The sequence below is a fragment of the Hibiscus syriacus genome, unplaced genomic scaffold (genome assembly GCF_006381635.1).
Source record: "Hibiscus syriacus cultivar Baekdansim isolate YM2019G1 unplaced genomic scaffold, ASM638163v2 tig00002847_pilon, whole genome shotgun sequence".
Classification (NCBI taxonomy): Eukaryota; Viridiplantae; Streptophyta; class Magnoliopsida; order Malvales; family Malvaceae; genus Hibiscus; species Hibiscus syriacus.
In genome coordinates, this window is record NW_024061949.1 from 597,321 (window position 1) to 623,111 (window position 25,791).

General features: G+C 36.3%; 1 protein-coding gene and 1 pseudogene across 1 annotated transcript; both read right to left on the reverse strand.

Moving 5' to 3' along the window:
* Positions 1–3,857: 3,857 nt before the first annotated feature.
* Positions 3,858–11,413, reverse strand: LOC120159784. Its single transcript, XM_039170334.1, has 4 exons — positions 11,396–11,413; positions 11,210–11,269; positions 4,553–4,616; positions 3,858–4,169 (listed from the first exon to the last, which is right to left on the reverse strand). Exons 1-4 carry the CDS (start codon positions 11,411–11,413, stop codon positions 3,928–3,930), a joined length of 384 nt encoding a protein of 127 aa, XP_039026265.1. The 3' UTR covers positions 3,858–3,927.
* A 229-nt stretch (positions 11,414–11,642) lies between these two features.
* Positions 11,643–25,376, reverse strand: LOC120159795 (annotated as a pseudogene).
* Positions 25,377–25,791: the final 415 nt, after the last annotated feature.

Sequence of the window (25,791 nt, forward strand, 5' to 3'; positions counted from 1 at the left end):
TGTTTTAGTGATATTTTTATTTTATTATACTGTTAAATATTTTTATATATATACATATAATAAATATTTTTTTAATATTTGTTTTTTAATATCGAAGAAAAGGACAGTCTTAATACAACTGGATGTCCTATTCTGATATTTTATAATTAAAAAGTAAACAATATTATTTAAATCAATATTTATCAATGTCAAAGAAAAGAGCTGTCTTGAGGCACCTAGAAGTTCTTTTCGGATATTTTTAAATAAATAAATATTTTTATATAATTTTGAAATAATAGGATTATAAATTAAATATATTTTTTGAATTTTTAAATTTTAATAATAGAGACAATTTATAATTAAAAAGTACCAATTTTGGGCGTTGTAGGGGTGCTAATCCTTCCCTAAACGTAACCGACCACGAATCCCTTTTTATTATTAAAAAGAACGAATTTTTGGTTATAAAACGCAGATCAGTGCATCTTTTAAATAATGTTTTCTTAAAAACTTTTTTTAAAAGATAATTTTTAGGTATTCGACCTACCTGACCCAAAAGGCCGATGGCGACTCTCAAATTATTTTCAAAATTATTTATTCACATCAATTTCCCCGCCAAAATTTAATATTTCGTGCCCGGACGAAAACCGGTTACGACAGGAATGAATTTTACCATTGTAGTAAGAGTTAAAAAGTGAAAAAAAATGGTGTCAAAAGTGTGAACTAGAGAAAGAGAGCTTAGAGGTAGAGAAGAGTAAAGTAATGGGGTAAGTGGGTAATATTGTAATTGTATTTTGTATCAATAAAAGTGTTCTTTTCTCTTAAGTTTTCCGATAAAACATTATTTGTTTTTAAGTTCTTAGTGCACTTATATTAGTTATGTTATATGTTCGATCATGTCGACTGATTGAAATATGATCGGCTCTACCACTTGAATGATATATATAATCGACCTGCCAACTAAGTATTATTCTTTTTCATCCCTTCTTCCACCCTCGCACGAAGATTGTTACAAGATTTTTCCATCCATAGTTGTAAATCTTGGTTTTATTACTGAATATCATCATACCTTACTTCAATTAAGAAGAGCTTAACTTTGAATTCTTGTCTTTATGGTGTCAATGGGATGCATCATCCCCCTCTTCAGAAGCTCCAGTTATGGCTCCCCACACGAATTCTCTCCATATTGTATTCAAATCATAAATGTTCATCAATTTCTTGTAAATTTTACTTTGTAAGTACAAATTATTAGAGCAGTTGCTTCATAAGCTCACTATTAATACATCAATATGACTAAGTCAAAAAAACCTTAAAAAACAAAAAAAAATAAAAGAACTTGTTGCAAATATAGTTGAAAACAAAACTTCAATTCCATTTCTTCAACAAGGATAACCAAGGAAGTGACAAGAATAAATGTTCTTTTTCCAATTATTTAAATTTTATTAGGAACTGATAAAAATAAGGTCAGCTAAGAATAAAAATTAAATAATCACTGTCCGTAAATAGAAAACAAAGAAAAGCACAACAAAATTAGACTTGAGAAACAGGTGGTTAATAATGGCGGGTAAGGTCGTTAAGAAAGTTGGTTAAGCCTATTAACAATTATAGACCCTAAAATTTTCCTCTCTATTTTCTCATCCAGCATTCTCTCTGTCTTCTTTTTTGGGTTTCAGGTTGTCTTGTTTCTTGGTTTTTCAATCTGTTGATCCATACACGAAATCCAAGACGATACAGGTTGAGTTGAAGGTTTGTTGATTTTCATGCGACTTTCCAATTGTTTTCCCCATTTTATTGTCTTGCCCCAAGCGGAACATTTGATCGATTTGAAGCCTATTTTTGTTTCTTATTTTATACACAGAATGAACTCCTCGATTTGGTGATATAGGACTAGTGGCTATTTGATTTCTCAGACATGTCAGCTATGGAATCAGGGGATGTAAGTAAAGATCATAAAAGATCCTCGTCTCACTCGTCTTTGTCGCCCGCTTCCTCCAATAAAGATCAATCCACCGATGGTATTACCACGTCAATCTCTCCATCGGAAACTTCGGGTCGTGTACCATCTCGTGTCTTCAGAACAAGCACTGCGAACGAAGTTGGATGGAGCGCGGCTTCGAATGAATCGTTGTTCAGCATTCACGCAGAGAACACGAGTTTCAACAAGGAGCAAATGAATTTGATGTCTAAATCCAGCGATTTCAGTTACAACTGCGATCAGTTAACCATTTCGAGTCCATTGATGGATCTCCCAACGACTAGACTATTCGCTGAAATGAGCACGAATGGTCGGGATTGTCCGGAGGGTGTTGCTGAACTGACCGCGGCTACTGTGGAATCAGCACCTCATGCCCGTACTTTATCTCAGCTTTCGGATACCAGCGTCAAATCTTTCGCCTTCCCTATGTAAGTTTTCTCACTAACCTCAAATTTTCAACTCTAATTACCAAGCAAATTCATCAACATTCCATGCCATTTATCTGGTGTTTGATACTTTGCTTGCATGGTCAAAACTGGGTTCTCTTTGTTAATGCTAAGTATTTGTCGCGAATCAACATCTAGGACACAAATAGGTAGATGATATGTTGCAGATTGGTGTGAAGTACTGTGACATTCGATACCGAAGTCTCATTAATGTTGAGACTGTAATGCGTACGCGGCCTCGACATAAATCACTACTTTGAACATCTGAAGTTCTTAATCAGCATCATAAACATTAACTGATATACATGTGTGTATTTGTTTTTAATGAAGATTGACAGATGGAGAGAAAGGTGGTTCATTCCAAAAAGGTTCACAGAACAAAAAAAACCAATCACAAAATCCAGATACCCCTTCGAAAACCCCTAAATCGGGAGACCCTGAATCAGGGGACCCTCAAGAGACCTCTAAACCGGAGAACCTTGTATCAGAATCTCAAAAGAATGCAGGTTCTAAAAAACGGTTCACTTGCTTTTGCTGCTTATCTTGTTCATGATCATTCTTCCCGAGGATGCTTCAAAAGACATGCATTTATATACACACATACGTGTATATGCGTGTGCGTGAGCTTGTGTTGTTCCGAAAGCGACCAACGAGGATCCTGTTGAAGTTTGGGGCTTCTTATCTCTTGCTTTCTCTTGTTGTTCATCATGCTGTTGAGAAGTTTAAGCACCGGAAGATGCTTCAAAATACACGTTATATGCATATATGTAGATATGTGTGTTTTTGGTTTTGCCTTTGTTGATTAATACATAACTTATTGTAATTCTTAATTTTAGTGAAAACATCAAAGATTTATTTATGTCCTAAAATGGAGATAATTTTTAGGTCAAGTTCTTCTATTAGTCCTTCTACTATGTAAAAGTTGTGGATTTAGTCCGCATATACAAATTGGTCATTTTTAGTCCTTGTATTCTACCTAAGATGTAGATTTAGTTTACGTTCTCCAATTTGATATTTTAAGTCCCTATGATTTAGGCGTATTGCCTATGTATTATTTAAGTAGAGATTGAATTTTTAAAATTTAAAAAGTACGGACTAACTAATCAAACTAAAATACAATGGCTAAATCTGCATCTTACGCATGATACAAGGACTAATAAGAGAATTTGAATTATTAGGTACATTCATCATGCTATAGTTATGTTTACTGAACAAAAACAAAAATCAATGAGTCGAAATCAGTGTCATTAGCTCGAGCTTTCAAATCAGTCAAAGGAAGTGATTAAAACTATACAAATGGAAGATTTGTGGTCAAATTGAATACGAGGATTATATCAAAATTTTGATCAAATAATCTTCAACACGTCGCTCCAATTTTTTTTTTTTTTTTAAATGGTCTCCTTCACAAGTGGAATTTATGAAAATCGACAACTTGAATTCTAATGGCCCTCATCTCCTTGTTTATACCTTCAAAAATAATAATAACCTGGTCACTTTCTCAGCTAATGTTGAAGCAACTGAATCATGGTTTCACCCCGGCACCACCTTGACGACCGCCCCTTCCATTTTGATTAACTCGCTGATAGTTATCTCCGTTCCATCCACCAGAACCCTTTGGTCGTCCTGAAAATTCCCCCTGGTTTCTGAATTCATTCCTGCCGTAGCCTCCTCGGCCACCACTGAAGTTCCCTCGACCCCTGAAATTGTCACTCCGGAACCCCGTTTTACCTGAAGCATACCTTCCTCTTCCAGTCCCGTCCCACTGCTACCAACTGCAAAATATTTCAGGTTTTCAAAGTTATCCTAGATTATTCACCGAAGCAAATAGATACCACACCATGTATTTGCAAGAAAATATGATAGAAACAAGGTGAGAAGCAACATCCCGAACATCTCACTGATCAAACAAATATGTCGAAAGGGTGAATCTGAATATGAACAAAGTCTCTTCATACAATTCATGGCTAGCTAAATTGAAAGTATTGCACGATAGCTACCTTTTAGAGATCATATCCTTATTAATTTCGGTTCTATTATTGGATGAACTAAGGTTCTATTATTGGATGAACTAAACGTTTGATTTGAGTAAAAAAATATTGGGGACAAATGGAAATTTGATCAAATTTCAGCATCAAAATTCTAAATTTTGAATTACCTCGAGTATCAGTCATCTTTTCTTCAACAGCAGCTTGACGATCCCCAATAGTAATTGGTGAAGACTGGAATGCAAGAGCACATCCATAAATTCAAAGATTAACCATACGAAAACAAAGAAGGAAGTCTGTCCGAGATTAACAAGGGATTCTACAAATACTTCTTAGCTTATTATATAAAACCGAGGTCCCTCAATAATATCAAATTTAAGTTTTGCAACGAATACGGTCATGCAGTTGAGAAAGCAGCAAAAATAAGGGATGAATGGTAATCTAAAGCTTTGGTTGAGGTTAGGACCTTAGAATTGTACAAAGGGAAGGCGCATTAATGTAAAATTTTACTACATCTAAAAGATACCAGTTACAACTTAGTGGGCTTACGCTTTTGGATTTTCCAACTTAAGTCAGCAAAGCTGCAAATTAGTGCAACTGAAAAGTGACTGATACAAGGAAAAATATAAGATCTAAATTACAGAAAACATTACACGGTTCCGGATCCATTTCTATGATTGTATATATACTGACTAAAAGTTGCAGAAGAACAGAAAAACATCGGATCAAGGTGCATTTATTATTTCAGACCAGCTGGTTTTATTACTTTAAAAACCAGTAGGGTTTATCAAAGGAAGTTCTACAGAAGTCATCAAATCAGATACAATTTGAGTTGTCAAAACCACATGTTCACATGCCCTGACCCAAACCATCTCTAAACATTGACCTGATTTTGGGCTTTATTTCTTGTTTCTTATCTTTTCGAGGTAGTACTTTGTTTTAGGTCAAGGGAAGGGGCTGTTGACATGATTGTAAATATCAAGACAGCTTAACCTCATGAACAAAACATTTCTGTTTTTGTCTAACATTAAAGTAATTATAATTTTTTGGGAAAAACTTAACAGAACTTGTATGACACATGGTATGTATTTGGTAGCGCTATAGCAAAACTGTTCTGTAGCGGCGTTTTTAGCGGCATTTGTTGATAAAATGCCACAAAAGTATTACATATAGCAGCCTTTTCAATCCAAACGCCACAAATTGAGACTTTAGCGGTGTTTTTTGTGAAAACGCTGTAATAGAGTATAAATATAGCGGCGTTTTTGTTAAAAACGCCGCCATAGGATGGTATATAGTGGCGTTTTTTCAACAAACGCCGTAATTAATAATAGTTTTTGCGTCGTTTTTAGACAAACGCCACATAAAGGTTAAACAATAGCGGCATTTATAGTAAAAACGCCGTAATATAGTAGACATGTAGCGGCGTTTATAGTAAAAACGCCGCAATATAGTAGACATGTAGCGGCGTTTTAGCTAAAACGCCGCAATATATTTAACATTTAGCGGCGTTTATACCAAAAACGCCGCAATAGAGTGGTAAATTAGCGGCGTTTTTTGTATAAACGCCGTAAAAAACATGTGATATAGTGGCGTTTTTTAAAAACGCCGCAAAATGTTAAATATATTGTCCTCCCTTTTCTCCCACCCAAACCCTAAAATCATTTCAACTCTTCTTCCCTCATACTTTCTTCTCTGGTACAACAACGACCCTCACACGATTCCAAGCGACGTCGTCTTTTGTCTATCCCGGCGACCAAATCGGCCCTCTCACCGACGAACTATAACACAATTCCACGATTTGATCCCTCTTATCACTAATGATCTTTTTCAATTTTGTTTTGGTTGGTATTATGAAAATGGGGAAAACCCAGAAAGCTAACAGCTAACATATTTGAGAAAAAAAGAACAAGTCTTGCCTTGAGTAAGAGAAATTATCGTCGGAATGTCTACGTGGCGTCTTTGCTCTGACGATGGATCAAATTATCGCTGGGAGGCTATCGGTCCGGTTTCGCCGTCGAAACTCGATGATGACTCGACAGGAACTCATATTGCTCCATACCCTTCCATGGCCGATCTCCTACTTGAAGGTAAAATTCTATGAATCTTTATGCCACTATATTTCCCTTTTTGTACGGTCACTCAAATTTAAGTTATCGTACACATATAGGATCTTCGAAGCTTATTGAGAATGATGATAGAGAAATGGATAAATACCCCATGTTTAGAAACAAATTTGGTAACTCTGTGGCGTTGAAAGAATCTTCAATTGCAAAAGCAGTATCGATCCTCAATGAAGACGATGTTGCCTCTACTGTTACTACAAGTAAACATTTATATCATCTGTTTAAATATATTTTAATGTTTGATTCAATTCCCAAGCACCTCCAATCAAGTTTTATACTGTAGGTGGAGGGTCGTTATCTGTTTCAAGTGAAGCACTGAAGCGCGCAAGGAGTCTTCTTGGTGAACCGGAGGTAGGAGATTTATTTGGTGAAATGGATGAAGAGTTTCTCCATATAGAATTTACACAGAGGAAAAACTTAACGATGCATCGTCAAACAAGGAAAACAACTTTCCTACGTCATTTCCCCACGAAGGAGCAATGAAGACTAAATTGTACTGAACAATATGGTGAAGACTGTTTATGCATAAGTACTTTAATGTTTCTAAATTATAATGTATGTTGAAGACTATTTATGCATAAGTACTTTAATGTTTCCAAATTATAATGTATGGTGAAGACTGTTTATGCATAAGTACTTTAATGTTTCTAAATTATAATGTATTTTGTTGTTAAGTAGTTTTATGCATAAGTACTTCTGTCTTAATTAAAATGTATGGTTGTAACTTTAGGTTATGTATAGAAGAAATGAAATATTTAAAATATGTTAATCTTATATAAATAAAGGTATTTAGCGGCGTTTGTATCTAAAAACGCCGCTAATGATAAGTACATTAGCGGCGTTTTGTTACAAACGCCGCAATAGGTGTTACTTAAATCCTGCGAGAACATTTCCCCCCTTGAAATTGAATTCTAAACCTAATTTTATCGAAAACAACTGCTGCTACTCGTTGCTGCTTGAAGGGTCCTTTCATACTACTGCTCGGCGATGAATCCAATAATAAATTACGTCAACGAAAGGCCACCGACGACGAGCTTGGTTATCCCGAACTGTAAGTCCTTTCTATCTCAATTTTATTTTTATTATTTTTCATTTTCGATTCAATCATAGGAGTTATTGTTATTTGAAAACATATTTTGTGTATATGAATGTGTAGGGATGAGGATGCGTTGTTGAATACACAGTGCCCAAAGAAGTTAGAACTTAGATGGCAAATGGAGGTCAGCTCCAGCATTTATGCAACTCCCTTAATTGCTGATATCAATAGGTAGTTTACTCTTACCTTTTGAGTTCGTGTTTTCATCGCATCTATGCTTTGACTATGTTAAAAAATCTCAATTCTTTTTATTTCCCCTTTCGAAAATCTGCTCATCTTTTTTGAGTAAACTCATCATACAGAATAATTTAACTAACTCCCGCCAGATTGTGTAATTTTTAGTGATGGGAAGCTTGACATAGTGGTTCCCTCATTTCTTCACTACCTTGAAGTTTTAGAAGGTTCTGATGGCGATAAAATGCCAGGTACTAGTGCTTCGCTTTCCCTAGATCATGTTAAATCGAACTTATCGATGAATCTAGAGCAATCCGATCGAAGTTGATGTCATTGAGTTTTCAATAATTTGTCAGGTTGGCCTACTTTTCACCAGTCAACCGTGCATTATAGTCCTCTCTTGTATGATATTGATAAAGATGGTGTGAGGGAAATCGCTCTAGCTACCTACAATGGTGAAGTGCTTTTTTTCAGGTTGTTTTTCTTAATTATGTCACTTTAGAGAAAATGATCTCTATTTGGTAGAGGAACTCATTATTGTGGTGTTGGAATGCTAATTTGTCCAAGGGTTGGTTTTTTAGGGCTTCAGGGTACTTGATGACTGATACATTAGAGGTACCACGTATAAAAGTTCATAAAGATTGGTATGTGGGCTTGCATCCTGATCCACGTATAAATTAGGTCCTTAGTGCATCCTATCGTCTAAGATAAAGATGGCTCAAAAGAAACACAAAGACCATTACAAAATTTGGGTTGGGTATTGCTAGTCAAGATCACATCATGTACCCTGATGGGGAGTGGGTCCTTTACTCCAGGAGTTCGAAATTTTTTATAAGCCATCAACTCATGTTTATGTGCATGGCGGGTATTAGGATTCATGACTTCTTTTTCCTTTCTTTTCATTGTCACTTTTTTATTTCTTGCATGGAACCATACTGCAACATTTAAAAATCTTTCTTATGGAGGCATATATGTATCACTTGCAAGTCCATTGAATCAGTACATTATTATGAATTAATCATGGTAAACTATTTTAGATCATCATTTAGAAGTGTGCCATGTGGTACATTACCACCCTTTCCGACATGTAAATCTGTTTGCTCTTTTTTGCATAGGATGTTGATGAAATAATGATCATTATTATGATAAATATAATTTACTTTGTATTCGTTGGAAGAATCCGGTTTTGCTAGTAGGGGCTCTGGAGATTATTTTGTCAGCTTTCATTCGGTTCAAAGGATGTTTCAATAGAAGAAAATATTTTCTCATTATGGACACAAGATAAGTCTGCTAGATCCGCCTCGGTTTGTCCGATATTGTGTGGGGTTTTGACCTGAACCCTCAACTACTGGTAGGATCTTTACAAAACCTTTAATTAGCAACTGTGAAAATAATATATTTGAGTTCCTTTCTAGTATTGCAAAACTTTTTTATGGATAGATTTTCATGTTTTTTCTTTACGAAATGGAATATGAGATATGGATTTGATGTTACTTCTAAATCTATTGCAAACATGAGGTAGTAACAAAGATAAAATTGATTTATATTAGTAGGTGCTGAATGTATTTTTTTTTTCTTCTAATGGAATAATCTATATAATTAATTGTTCAAGAACTGTAGAAATTTTAATCTCTGAGATGTTCCATTAAATAGATGAACTTGTGGAATGTGGCTGATAAAAACAATAGAGGTATGTTACAAATGCTGCTACTCGTTACAAATAATGTTCAGTGTGCTCACCAGCAGACTCATCAGGGTTTGAGAAGTATGTTACAAATAATGTTGGGTAATGCTAATAGTCTCTGCTCTGCAACATGCCATTGGATAGAATTATATATTTCTCACTTGTTATACATCAGGCCATTCACAGTGGTATGTACTTTCCTTGTATTACATATCTCGTTTATTTATTTTCTTCTGTTAGGGGTTAGAAAGCATGTACAGTTTGGCACAGAAAAGCATTCAATTGAAACCAATGGCCTCTGCACATAAGTTGATGGGGCTTATAATTGAAATTCTTGGGGAAAATACTGAGGTGACAAATGGGGATAAAATATTAATTTACAATCTCCGTTAAATTCTCTTTTTGCTTCCTTATCTTTAAGTTAGATTGTGCTTTTGTCTGTTCTCAGGTTGTTTTAGCAGAATGCTTGAAAGGATTTGGTCCTTGGTAAGCTGTCATATTTTCATCTTTATATCTTTCTGTTTGTTAGGAATGTAGTTTTGGAGCCTTTTTCTGGGTGCTATTGATTTAAAATATGTTTGGTCCAATAAGCTGTTAGAAGTTATCATGAAATTCAAGCTTGGATGTTTCTGCACAATTATTAAAATCTATCTCTATATTTTTCTTATCATCATGATGGTTGCCCATGCCATAGAGTTGTTGACTGCTGGGACTGACTATGCAGAAATGTGTTGTTAACTTTTTTAACGTAAGATATAATGGATTTTCATATAAACTGATGATTTATTTGGATATGAAACTAGAGATCGGGTTTGCATTGCCATGGATGGGGCCTTTTCAAGTGGTATGCCAATTGGAGTAAGACCTCATGAAGCAAAATATCTATGCAAGAAATGACAGGACGATACTAGCTCTGTATCATTGTTTTCCCATATAAACTGGATTTATCTTTTTGAATTTAAGCGCCTCAATGTGAAGAAGAGTTTTGAAGAATGTGTAAGATTAGAAGCAAAATATCTTAGATATTATTGTTTATTATAGTTAATAATGTTGAACTACATTATATTTTACTTTAATGTAAACTTTGATTTATTATTATGGATTTCATTTTTCTTGTTATGGATTTTAAGTTAGTTGTTATGGATGTCAAGTTTATTGGAAAATGCTACAAGTTAAATTTGGGTAATAAAAGAGTAGAAAACAACATTTGAAAAATTAGTTTTAATTTGCAAAATCAATTTCTTTTAGCTATAGAGAGGTAATTAGCGGCGTTTATATCTTAAAACGCCGCTATAGATATGACCTTTTGCGGCGTTTGTTATAAAAAAACGCCGCTATATACCAGATCTTTTGCGGTGTTTGTGGGAAAAATGCTGCTAAATCTCAAGACCTATTACGGCATTTGTGAAAAAAATGCCGTTAAATCTCAACACCTATTGCGGCGTTTGTTGGAAAAACGCCGCTAAATCTCAACACCTATTGCGGCGTTTGTTGGACAAACGCCGCTATATATCGTTACCTATTGCGACGTTTTTTGTTACCAAACGCCGCGAACTTTAGCGACGCTATTTTCATCGGCGCTTTTTGCGGCGTTTGTCATAGCGCCGCAGGTGTTTTTTGCGGCGCTTAAAACCGCCGCTATAAGTAAAAAAAATGCTGAAAATGTACAGTTTTGCTGTAGTGTAGAGACTAATTAAATGTTGTCAGGTAAGTAACTGAATGGAATAGTGAATTATGTTAGTGATCATACCTCAAGTGCACTCTGAACTGAACTTGCATTCTCGAATTCCACGAACCCGAACATGAATCCCTGTTGCAGGAGGAAAAAAAATACACAAAAACAGTAAGAACCAAGAACTTGAACTTGAAATGTCAAGTATCAACTAGAGAGGAAAATTGGAGAAGCCAAAATCAATATCTTAGTCAACCTTATTGCTTCAGACTTGGATGCCATCGTGTTTAATGGGCCCAAATTTTTTAAATGCCACCTAAAGTTGTGCAGGTGTTGCAGTGCAAGGCAAGTTCCGTACATATATGGAGTGTCCTTCAAATAGATATCTTTAAAACAAAAGGAAAAGAATATGTATCAAGATATATCAAATAGAAAAATAAATTATATGTCGTCAACCATGCAGCAAATCACATACGTCTTCTTTAAACCCATAATTGATATCTTTAATTCTTTATTCATTGAAATCTGAAAAGGTATGGATCTAATTTCATTGACGAAGATAAAAATATATATATGCTGCTATTATTATTCAAGCGTGCATAAATGGAGTTGGCAATTACCTTCCTCATTGTCATTGCTACTTTCAGGTGCATTATCACTGTTAGTTAATGTTGCCTTAGTGACCAAAGCAGGTTTTGCAGAAATAATTGAATGTGGTTCTTTGGGTGCCGCCGTCACCCTCACGTTATTGGTAGGAACATAGACCGGAGTCAAAGCTGTGTTACTTTTTATTACTTTGACCTAATATGTAAGTTGGTAAGTTCAATAAAAAATAACAGGACCACCCAAATCATGACAAAAAAGAAAAAACCATTAACATTAACTCACAATTGAAGCATATGATTTCTTAGGTGCATCCTCTAAAACTGCAGGAGCTGAATCAATAGTCAGAACACTCTCCTGATGAGTTACAATGTTTTGGGGTTCAATAACTTCTTCAATAACCCGATCCTTCCTCATTATCCGAGGGATTAAGAACTTCAGCACCACTATTAATATCTTCATCTTCTGCGTATGATATTGGGTCCTCCACAAGATGGTCATGAGCTGGCTTAGGAAGAAAAATCAATTCCAAGATTTGAGCGTGAGGAAAGTATAAACATAATTCATAAAATGAGAGAATCAAGTCTAACCTGGTTCTGGTGCCAAGGCAGATGTTGAAGCCTGTTCATTGATGTCGTTAACTGGAATGGAGCTTTGCAACTCTTTGTCCTCAACATATCTAAAAAACATAATTTAAGAAAAAGTAACCTTTGTCTTGGGGAGCTAGAAAGAAGGTTTGTGTGAATTTCCTTCTCACATTGTCCTTTCCGGTTAAGCATCCAGTTACTAGTACAATGACTCCTTTCTCAAAAGAGTCTTGAGCATCTGCAGTTTTAATCTCAGCTGTATTGTCCTCGTAATTCAGTGACACTACCTTCTCATTGATTGCCTACCCAAAAGAAAATATATAAAAGCACTCATCAACCAAAACATGTTTAAGCTATGTTAAGAGAATGAGAGAGAGAGACAGAGAGAGATGCGGGCAAATAATAGTAATAATTATTTATTTTAGGAAAGATATCAGTTTATTTTTAGAGAAAATAACTTCAGTGACCAAAAATTCCTTATAATATACGATTTTAACAAACTTTTTTATGATTTGCCAAAATGACCAACAAAATCGTAATGCGATCTCTAAATCGCAACGCGATCTCCATTATCGCAATTCAGTTCCAAATTCGCAACGCGATTTTCGAAATCCGCATTGCGATTTTAGATAATCGCAATGCGAATATGTAAATCGCAACGCGATAACACGTGATCGCAACGCGATTCTGACTATCGCAACGCGATTATGACTTTCGCGTTGCGATAATATAAAATCGCAATGCGATTTGCCATTAGTATCGCAACACGTATTTTATTTTCAAATTCCAAACACGAATATTTACCCGTAATATCAACTCTTAACCTAAAACCCTAAATCACAACTCAGTCCCATCTCCATCTCTCACTCTCTACGGTGACATCCGTCCCCATCTCCGACGAAATCCGTCCCCATTTCCGACGAAATCCATCCCCATCTCCGACAAAATCCGTCTATCTCCATCTCTCAGAGCCACCCTCACAATCATTCACGATCAGAAATGGAAAATCAACCAAATTAACCACCGAGGGTTAGTTTTTTTAATTATTTTTATTTTGAATTTTTTGCATTATTATTAGGTTTTTCATATTGAAATTAATGATAAGTTTACTAGTAATTTCAATAATAGATTAACCATTTCACTTAGATTGCTTATTAAATTCATTCGATTGCTGTCAATACTGCTACTGTTTAGTCTTTAACCCTGTGAAGTTAGTATTTGTCTTTGTTTTGTCTTTTGGTTGAAGTAATGCAATTCATTCAAGTTTCAATTTTAGACAATGACCATTTGAAACCGAGAATCGCAACGCGAAATGAAAATCGCAACAACAAAATTCGCGTTGCGATAGCCATTTCGCGTTGCGATTATCTCGTTGCGATAGTCAAATTCGCGTTGCGATAATCATTTTCTTGTTGCGATTTTCATTTTCGTGTTGCGATTTTAAGTTTCAGAAACTATTCTTCTTCTGCAAATTGAAACTTGAATGAATTGCATTACTTCAACCAAAAAACAAAGACAAATACGAAATTCACAGTGTTGCAAAATTAAGTTTGAAGAATAAACTACTACGCTTTATGTTTATTATTGTTTTTTGTATATCTTCACAGTGTAGTTTTTGGTATGTTTATTGTTTTTGTAGAACTTTTTTTCGGCTCAATTGACCTTAAGGAATAAAATAAGCCTAATCACTACAATTGCGTCGAAGCTTTCACCTGTACAAAGATAATTGTTTGAGGATACTTGCTTTGGGCCATGGCTGAAAGTACAACATCCGGGTGGAGATGCTATGTTGACCCATTTGTGGCTTCAGACCATGACACGCGATCTACCCAAGAGTATAGAACGTGGTAATGAAGAGATATGGTTTCATTTTCCACCGGCGTATACGTGTTTTGGGCGGGAGAAGTTTTGCTTAATCACTGGTCTACGCTTCGGACACGATGATGTATGTCGATACACTAGTCATATTACCCGCCCATCATGGTTATCCCGGGTTTTTCCTGAGCTGTCAATGGAGAAGCCGAATTTACACGTCGACGACTTGACGAGATTATTTAATAAGAAAGATGGTTTTACTCGGATGGATGACGTCGATGTTGTTCGAGTATGCCTTTTAGTACTTTTACATGTTGACTTTTTAGGCAGAGAGGGCAGACAACCTATTCCTAAGGACCTAATATTACTGGTAGAGGACCTAAATGTATGAAACCTATTTTCGTGGGGTTCGTATCTATGGAAAGCTACCTAGAATAAGTTGTCGTCTGCCTTTGATGACCGCAAAAGTTTGCGTGGCAATGGTTCAAAATACACTTTATCTGGTTTTATTTGGGCCTTTAAGGTAATAATTTCTATATAATGTTTCCAAAATTATAATTAATTATTTTAACAATTACTAATGTTTGTGTATTATATTGTTTGTAGATTTGGATATTTGAGGCTTTTCCCGACATGCAGACATATGCATTCAAAACTTCAAATGATATTCCTAGGGCTATTTCCTGGAAGAGGAAACGACAGCTGTTGATTTGGGAAGAGTTACTACGGTATACGACAATAAATGATATAAGTTAACACAAATACTACCATATATAAACAAGATATTACTAGTACACATTTAACTTTATTTGAGCTTTTATATTGTTAGGAGGCCAACACTCCATTACAGAGGCTGACACCCACGGAGGCTGAGCTTGCCACTGATTGGTGGCAAGCTAGTAAGCGTATTTTTGATGGCATGGATGATGAGCAGCCTCCAATTCGAGAGCCATCACCTCACCCACAGCCATCACCTGATCGACCACACTATACACATCTACAACAAGAGCCATCACCTATTCTGTCACATCATCGAGCCTCTTCTTCACCATCACCTCATGATAGGCGACCGGCAAAGATACCACGACATTTATCTCCCTGTTCTCCACCTCCACGGGACGAGTTAGGGGAGTTACGTGATGAGGTCAATGCCTTGCGTGAGGAGGTCAGTACTTTACGTGATGACAATGGTGAATGGCGTGAGGAGGTATCTACTTTACGTGGTGAGGTAGCGGCTCTACTTGAGATGGTAACATCGTTGCAGAATGAGGTTCATACTCTACGCAACGAGGTAAGTTTAAGATTTTTCATTTAACTTGATTTACTCGTAATTTCACTTAGATTAACCATTTTACTTGGATTACTTAGTAAATTCATTCGGTTGCTGCCAATACTGCTAAACAGTTCTAAAATAACTTAGTATTTGTCTTTGTTTTATCTTTTGGTTGAAGTTAGTAAATTCATATTTGTCTTTTGGATTGCTTAGTAAATTCATTCGGTAGTAGTTTATTCTTCAAACTTAAATTTGCAACACTGTGAAGTTAGTATTTGTCTTTGTCTTTTGGTTGAAGTAATGCAATCCATTCAAGTTTTAATTTGCAGAAGAAGAATAGTCGCAACACGAAAATGATTATCGCAACGCGAATTTGACTATCACAAAGCGATAATCGCAATGCGAAAATGACTATCGCAACGTGGAAATGACTATCGCAACGCGAATTTGACTATCGCAACGGGATAATCGCAATGCGAAAATGACTATCGTAACGCGAATTTAGTTTCGCGTTGCAATTTTGGTTTCGCGTTGCGATTTTCTCGTTGCAATAGTCATTTCGCGTTGCGATTTTCTCATTGCGATAGTCAAATTCGCGTTGGGATAGTCAAATTCGTGTTGCGATAGTCAAATTCGCGTTGCGATAATCATTTTCGTGTTGCGATTTTAAGTTTCGTGTTGCGATTTTAAGTTTCAGAAACTATTCTTCTTCTGCAAATTGAAACTTGAATGGATTGCATTACTTCAACCGAAAGACAAAGACAAATACTAACTTCACAGTGTTGTAAATTTAAGTTTGAAGAATAAACTACTACCTTTTATGTTGTCCTTGAACATGCACTAAACCTATATGTTGTCCTTTTAAATGTTTATATAAGTTCTTACTTCCGGAATATTATCTGATGCATTTTGTGAATTATGATAGAATAATGACTTGGGTGAAACCGTGCAAGTTTGAAACATATTTGTCTTTGTTTTCACTGTTTAATAGCATGTCTGTTTATTTACTGATTTTATGTATTAATTTATTTTTAGCGGCCCGATAAGGTGGATGCTTTACGTTGGGTTTTTCTTACACGACGGGGTTCACGCATCAGACGGCGTGCACGTGCCATTAAGTCTCTGTTCACCCCAATAGTGCGAAGACTCCGTAAGAAGAAGTCCGACTCACCTGTCATCATTCAAGAGGCCTCTCCTATCGTTCAAGAGGCCCCTATCATCCCTCATGAGTCCCCTCCCACCGTTCAAGAGGCCCCTATCATCGTTGAAGAGGTCCTTCCCAACATTCTAGAGCCCGATTCACACGTCATATTATATCGAATTATTGAGAAACCCCCTCCCGTGCCAGACATGATGGATGACTGTTGGCTTTCGTATAAGTTACCGGCCAGTACCATTCCGGCAGATGAAGTGGAGAGGAAAAAACTACCGGAAATAATTCTGGATAATACCCTTTGGGCTAAGACCGCAGTTGATTTTTATCTACATGAGCGGAGCCAGGGGTGTTACGCTGACATATACAAACTCAACGATGATATGCATTTGTTGATTGATCGGTCTTGGTGGGGTGTGTTATTAGGGGTTGAAGACAAAAGCTATTTCGATGGGGGGGGGGTAAGTCTTATATTTTTCTTCCTATATTTCATTTTGATTAATTTTTTTTAAATTTATGTAATTCACTAATATATGTCTTTTTTTGTAAACAACATATTGATGCATGGGTGTCACGTCTTCTAATAATAAGGAAAATCAAGAAAAATAAAAAAATACGAGATATACAATTATGTCGGCGTCTTTTCATGTAGTTCACATGAAGAATCAACGACAGGAATCATATGTGTTGGCTAATGGACAAGCTAAACTTTATCCTGCATGGTGGGAGGTCGATAAGGTTAGTATTTATTTTTTAAATATTTTAAAGGTGTTTATAAATAAGTGTGCAATTGAATTATTACTTATGATTGTAGGTGTTTATCCCTGTTTTGGAACGTACTCATTGGCTTCTCGTCGAGCTTCAGCTTCCATCCCTGAAGACAATAGTATATGACATCATGATAAATTACATATCATTGTCTGATTTGAGAGATATTATTAAGGGATGGAGCTCTCATTTGGCTAAATTCTTGGATGCGATTAATTATTGGACTTATTCTGGAAACAAGAAGCCAAAGAAGTTCAATATTACAGTTATCAGAGACGAGACCGCGCCACAACAAATGCAAGAAGCCAGAGGGGATTGTGGTCCTCTCGTATGCATGTGCTTGGAGCGTTTGACGACAGGAAGTACACAGTTTCTACCTCCCACCGATAGAGATAGAGGTGCAGTAGGCTTGTGGTTTCGACATTTTATGGCTAGAACGATATATGCGAGATGCTGTCTACCTGCATCCGCGTTATGAAAGTGCCCATAAACAATTGGTAAGTCAAATGCAAGTGTTGTTAAGTACCTAGAATTCAATATAATTTGCTGTTTGTTGGTTTTAGATGTGTAGAAAGTGTTGTTTGAGCAAATGTTTGGTTTCTGCAGGTTAATCTTGAAGTGAGCTGCGTGAAATTGATGTGCATAAACAACTACCTGGGGTACACTTTTTTTATTGTAATTGATTCTTAAAAGTCCGACTTGTTTAATTAATGAGAAAAATAATATAATAAGAGTTGATTTGTTTAATTAATGTGTAAATAATTCTTATTTGTTTAATTGATGTGTAAATAATTCTTATTTGTGCTTGTTTAATTGATTAAAAGTTTATTATTGATGTGTAAATAATTCTTATTTGTGCTTGTGTAATTGATTGAAATGTAAAAGTTGATTTGTTGATTTCAATCTGCATCATATTCGCGTTGCGATAGTCTAATACACTTTGCGATTTTCTCGTTGTGATAGTCAAATTCCCGTTGCGATAATCAAATTCGCATTGCGATAGTCATTTCGCGTAGCGATTATCTCATTGCGATAGTCAAATTCGCGTTGCGATAGTTAAATTCGCATTGCGATAGTCATTTTCGCATTGCGATTATCCCGTTGCGATAGTCAAATTCGCGTTGCGATAGTCATTTTCGCATTGCGATTATCCCGTTGCGATATTCAAATTCATGTTGCGATAGTCAAATGAATGTTTAATAAGTGATAACAACTGAACAAATCATAGCAATGTTCAAACTCAAGTTACTAATATACATGGGCCTAACTGAAAATGTTAAAAGTTTACACATAAAATACACATAATACAACGTTTGCATTTAAAAATCACCTAAGTTAATAGTCCCAAAAGGTGAAGCTGGTTGTGATTGGGATTTTGATTCTGATTGCGATTTTGATTGCCTTTTGCTTGACACCATATGAGCTTTGGATTTTGATGATGATCCATATTTTGGTAGAGGAAAAGATGATTGTGATGGCACTGGTGATCCACATGTCAACCTTGTATGACCACTTTCCTTGCACCGACTACATGTCGATCTCTTCTTCTCTTCACCCTTAGACGGTATACGATCGTGACTTTTTGGTCGGCCAGGTAGCCTTCTGTCCATGGCTGGTGGCAAAACTGTTTGTAAGTCATCTGGTATGTCCCACTCAGAAGGATGTGGAATAGGGTAGATAATCTCGACATAAGTCTGTCGATATACTTCTGTAGTGTAGCAATCCATAACATATGCACTTGAATCATCTTGGTTTAGATGAAGAGCAACTTTTATAACATGGCCACACGGATAACCATATGTTTTCCATTTCATACAACTACACGTCTTTGCATTTAGATCGACAAGCCCATTTAAGTTATTATCCAGTACTTCAAACAAAGTGTTTGAACATGGTTCAACTCTCCATGACATTGACTTCACAACACGTTTCGTTATTTTTTTTCAGTCCATGTGTAACACGATGTTCCAATGTTCCTGTAAATTTAAATAAATAATACTTAGTAAATTATATGATAAGTTACGAATTTAAAGAAATAATACCTGCATGGTTTCTTTTCTTGTAGTACCACTGTTGAATAGAGGCTCGAAAAAACTCCATTTACATAGTAATGGGTAATTTCCGGGAATGACGACTTAGAGCGTTGATTGATTCTGCACTATTAGATGTCATGAAACCATATCTTGCTCCAAGTTGATGTACTCTTGACCATCTTTCAAACCCGACATCTTCTAGTGTTTGAGCACACTGAGGCAAAACACGTCTTAAACAATTTATATGCTTATTAAAATCCACTTCCCGATAAGTTTTTACAGCCTTCCAGTATGTCCATTTATGATTTTTTATACCAGCATACCTTGATTTTAGATTTCTATACAAATAAACACCACAAAGTACATGAAAAGCATCTGGGAAACACCTTCTAACAACGTTGTCAATTGAGTTTGCCCTATCGGATATGATTGTCAGGTTGCTAATAGGACCTATGTAATCCCTAAGATTCCCCATAAACTATGTCCATGAATCAAAAGTTTCAGATTTGCCAACCCCGTAAGCTATTGGCAATATCCCATTGTTAGCATCCATGACTACTGCTAATAAGTTTACTCCAAGGTATCGACCTTTCAAATGTGCTCCGTCAACTATAATAACTGGGAGCATGCAAGTAATAAAAGAACAAATCTACAAAATAATATACACAAAAAATATAATCATTTAAATGTGAAATGCATGTAACTAACAAAAATGAGTCAACAAAATTATATTGATTTACTAACCGCAGCACCAATGGCGATAAACAACAACTCAAAGCGTCCATCTCTATCTGTTTTGATATGAGTTACCGACCCAGGATTTTTCAGCTTTAAATTGTGACAATAAGCCGGCAGTTGGGCAAACGATGCTTCTGGCGACCCCCTCAACAATTCCAAGGCATAACATTTGGCTCTTCAAGCTTGAGAATATGAGATACTAATCTTGAACCGAGCATTCATGTTAGTCATAATTTCATGTCCCCGATATACCCTGCCATTCAAAAACATTAACTCAGCCAGAAAACCACCCAACACCTTTTTGTTTGCCTGTCTATGGTGAGGAAAAACTTGGGTTCTTGAACATGTATGTTTATCAATAAAAGTCCTAACTTGAAACATTTCGCAATCTTTTATCCTCTTTGCAATCATATGCCACGTACAGTTTTTGTCAATCATACACCTTGTTTCGAAACGATCTTTGCTTGATTTGTTAACTTTTAGTTGATAGCCATCTTCCACACATTTCGTATACAAAGCTATCTTCAAGTCTTCCTTTGTATCAAAACAATCATCTTTCTTGATACGAATAATTTTTGTGTAAGAATCAACTCCTATCTTTACCAACTCTTCTTCTGGTATCTGAAGTAATTCTGGCATATTCCAGTTATACTCCCGTGGCATTTTCTTCGGGGATTTCTTCTTCTTCTTTTTCTTCTTCAGGGTTATATGAATTACAGAATGGATGTTCAACATGTTCATTCATAGTCGTAACTTCCTCCTCATTATCATCAACAACATCTTCCTCGGCAGCGGCTGTTTCATCATCAAAATTCGGGTATTGACCAATATCAAAATCATTACACGCAGGGTCTGTTTCTTCTTCTAAAACATCATCAAAATCCGAGTATTGACCAAGATCAAAGTCCGGGTATTGACCAAGATCAAATTTCGAATACCGACTAGTACTCACAATTTTTTCTGTTGGCTCATCATCGTCTAACTGGTTAATACGAAAATCGGAATTTAGTGCTGAAAGTTGATTGGGATTTGGATTAGGGAAAGGTTGTGGGTTTTGAGATTGTATTTGGTATTGGAAATGTGGTGAAACAAAATTTGCTTGGTGATGAAATTGTGGTGGAACCATTAAATTTTGAGCACCATAAACTGGGGTTGAAAAACTTAGTTGATTACTACCCGCTACTGACCCAACTTCACTACTTCTAGGTTCAACAACATACAATGTAACATCATCTTGCGAAATACTAATGTAAGCAATGAATCGTTCAACATATGATCTCAATTTTTACTAGTTTGTGCAGATGGAGACGATCCTAATCCGGAGAAGGGATAGATGCACAAACTATGCAATCCCAAGTTTGCGTACTAACTCCTTTTTTATGAGGGGAGTAATGTTACGTGCAAAGAATAATAACAAGAAGACAAATGTGCAATGTTGTCCTGTTCATACGAGATCCTATACCTGGGACCATAACAGAGAGAGAGAGAGAGCATCTATTCAAGTCAAATACATGAGTCTCCCGCAAACAAAGATTTCCGAAAATATCCATTCATAAAGTTAAACATATGCATTTAATAGATTATACCCAAGCTTCTCCCAGTATTTTCCACACTTTTTAAAACTGAAATTCTTAATAACAATTCTTATAAAAAAAAATCTTAGTAACAATCATTACAAATAGTCTCGATAATTATTCTTGAAGAACTTGTCATTCACCTAAAGCACTGGAATAACCAATGTACAAAAAGAAAGCGGCGTGTATTTTGAATTCTCACTGACAATATGCTCATGCCTATTCCTGGAGGAAGTTATTTGAACTCCCAATATGGACTTACTTGCATGGTTGTCACTGTTGTCATGTTTCCATATATATCTGGCCGACTTAAACAACTCGAATCGTGATAAAATCTAATTACAAGTTTCGGTGATTGGTGAAGAATACGGTAATACTGCTCCACCAAAGCATTTCCAACAACTTGAGCACTGGGAGTACCCGCAGGATTTCCTTCCTGCAAGGCCATCTGCTCATATTTTCAATGAAATCAATCAATAAATCGCCAAATACCAACCAACTACAAAATTGAAATAATCTATAAGGATTACTGTCCTGAACTTTCACCAGAACATAAAGAAACAAGAAACAAAAATACTTTCTATAAATAACATCTACTAATGACATTAAGCATAAGATAAACAATTATATATGGAGTAGATAAAATCATCCGAAGCTCATTTTAAAAAATACAAGATATTCAACCTCCTAAACAACTTTAACCAACAAAAAGCAGAACATGAACAGAGATGAAAGGGGGAAATCATTTTCACCATAAAATAGTAATTTTTTTTAATAAAAGTTGGAGGTCTCATTAAAAACTCCCTTCGTATTCTTCTACATACTAAGAAGTACGTTGAAGAACATTGGAAGGAAGCAAAGAGTGCCTCATAATTTATTAAACAGAACATCAAGTACATGTGAAAACACCGAATACCCTCATATGGGAATATATACCATTACAAAAAAACCATATCACCTAAAAATCTCCCATCGTCAAACAAAAAGATCCAAAGAGAGTAACCCGATTTCTAAAATACACCTCAAGTTGCAAAAGAACATAACAAAATAGAAAGCCAACACTTGCAACAATAAAACTAAAAGAAACGCCTCTGAGTACAGCTGTCGAACATATACGATCCAATTGAAGGAACAAGTTCTAATGAAATATCGCAATCTTCAGGGACCCAAGAATTTGGTTTGAAGGAAGGATCAACTTCATGCACCATGATTTTGAATAAATTAGCACCGACCTTCAACTCCAACAACTCATCAATTCTCAGTTGAGCCTTTGTGAGTATTTGAATTTTAGCTCGGTCAAAAGACGATGGAAACTCACAGCTGTTGTCAATTGCTAATAAATTGCCCCTTTTAGTTACAATGTTTTTGAAAGTATCCCAATTCCAAGCATGAAAATGAACACCCTCGTAAACTAACCACACGCGACGACACTCCACCACCAGACTCTCTGACCAAGCTTTAACTCTGGAGAACCATTTTGCAAGAGTCTCTAATTTATAATTCTTCACGCTTCTCAACAAATCGGAGTCTTCAAAAACCATTAGAACTACATTTCCAACAGGTCTCATTATCGTGAAACCATCTAGTCCTTTGACTTGCATTTGGTTAGCAAGATTACCGATTTTGATGAAGTTCTTGCACCACCCCACAAGACAGTTACTCAACACGTAAAGTTTTTCTTCGTCCACAACACCCTCAACTTCACAGTGTTTATTCCTCGAAACATCTTCCATCCCAGACTTTCGTTGAACAATTGTCGAAGACTTTCTCCAATAAGACTGTCGAGGTTTATATTTAGCCAAAAAGACTCTAATTTTGCTGCCGTAAATATTCATCTTTGATATCGCTTTCCTTGCTTCTTTAATTGTTGCAAAGCGAATGAACCCAAAACGAACTCCTTGGGAATTTCTTTGATTAGGAATGAAGGCATCGATAACATGACCGTGAGTACAAAATAAAGATCAAAGTCTCTTCCAATGGATCTTCTCTTGTAGGTTTTCAATGAATAGCGTGTAACATCCACTTCTGTACCCATTACTAACATTTTTATGACCTTTCTTCCACCAATCATTAAATTCAAATCTCTCAGTTCTTGCTCCCTCACCAGAGTTGTTACCACTACACCCCTTTGTGCTGAACTCCTTGGTTCCAGTGTGGACAACATCTTGGGCAGGTTGAGTTGTCGATGCCTCTACTAAAGCTCGCTTCCCAATCCCATAATTCTTTCGTTGTGAAGGAGGAAAACCTTCAGGCCTAAATTTATTATCCGTCATTTTGCTGGCGTTAAAAGTCTCCTTACTTGCCGACGAAACGTCCAATTGGGATCTCGTATGCTTGTCCTCACTCAACCTCGACTTATTCATAACATCTCCCATTGTACCACCTTGATAATTTCCGAATCTAAAAGCACTTGTTGATTGCTTCTGATACCACTAGAACCACCATTAACAGTTTCCATCACTACTGGTGGATTCTTCCATACACGGCCCTCAATGAGATCTTACAAACGATCACGGTAAATACTCGCAACAGAAGTGTTATACTTGGTAACGATATCAGTTTCTTTAGTAATACCATATTGTGCCAAAAAAGCATTAGCTTGTCGTTGGGACCTGATTCCATTTTCTTGATCTAGATATCTGATCACGAATCCATGTTAACAGATTGAACGAACGAGATATGTATACCTAAGCCTTGGTGTTTGCAAGAACATTATGAGTACATGAAAACACCGTATGTTACCGAAGCCCACTGTGGATTTTTATTTTTACAGTCAACATAAATTTTGTTACTCTACCGAGATTGTAGAATCTGTAATCGGCTTGTAGCTACCTACCTTGAAGCAAAGTTCTCGGACAGAGCCTTTAACCTTAGTCTTGCCTCTCGTTTGGCTAAACCCAAAGGTGAGTAGGCATAAAAACTCCTCGGGGAACAACATAGCTCGGATCCGAGACGATCCCGCGAGGGATATAGATTTCGTAATCCCATAATTCTGCGAAGGAATCTGTGGTAACAACAAAATCCCGTTAGTGCTCTCAGTCTCCATATATTTCTCTGTTTTGTAGCGTGTATCTGGGGTAGTAAAGTTAGCCTTGCCTTCCAATCTTGTGAACTTGAGTCGACTGGCATTAGAGTCATTGCCGCCAGGCAACTGGTTTCGTCTGAGCCACAACTGTTTTTGTTGATGAAAGTGCTGGTGATTCTGCACCAAATTCCTCTACACGTACTGCTGTTGCGAAGGCCTTGACTGAAAACTAGAGTTCGCGTTCACTCCGCCGCCTCGGCCAACACCGATTCCCGGTGGATACCTCCCTCCACTATTCATATTACAATCCTAATACCAGGATTAAGGGGTTTTGGTTGCCAAAAGATGTAGAGCTTGGTGGTGAGACTGTGTCAAACACGGACGACGGTTGGCGGCGAAAATCGGCAGTGAACAAAGTTAAGATCTGTGCCAATTGAAAGACTTTATCGCAAATCTAAGCCTTGATAGAAAAGAAGAGTATGATGCATTTTAAAGAACCAAATTGAAGTGAAACTTGGTAATCTGAGGTTGATAGACAAATCAATCATATATAAACGATCAAACAGAGATCAAATGCAATTAAAAGAAAGGGGAAAGGTAAGATCAGAAGCACCTGATTCGTAATGGTGATTTGAGAGGTAGAGACGGAGAGATGCCCAAAGCCAAAGAGAGTATGTATTCGAAGCAGAAATTGAACAAACAGCAGCTAGCCGAATTAAATATATTTAAAAGAGAAAATAACCTCAGTGACCGAAAATGCCTTATAATATACGATTTTGACCAACTTTTTTCCTATTTGCCAAAATGACCAACAAAATCGCAATGCGATCTCTAAATTACAACGCGATCTCCAGTATCGCAGATCAGTTTCCAGATTCGAAACACGATTTTGACTATCGCATTGCGATTTTCCAAATTCGCGTTGCGATTTTAGAAAATCGCAATGCGAATATGTAAATCGCAACGCGATTCTGACTATCGCAACACTGAATTTCAAATTCGCAACAGGTTTTAGTTTCGCAACACAAATGTTTTGGGTATATAACTACGCAGCAGCAGCAACTCATAACCTAAATCCCTAAATTGTTACT

Excerpts from the sequence above, each read along its gene's own strand:
- LOC120159784 (XM_039170334.1), bottom strand. Across the intron at positions 4,617-11,209 it reads CAGTTCAGAGTGCACTTGAG|TCTTCACCAATTACTATTGG; the intron begins GTATGATCACTA and ends CTTGCATTCCAG. Across the intron at positions 4,170-4,552 it reads AAAGATGACTGATACTCGAG|TTGGTAGCAGTGGGACGGGA; the intron begins GTAATTCAAAAT and ends AATATTTTGCAG.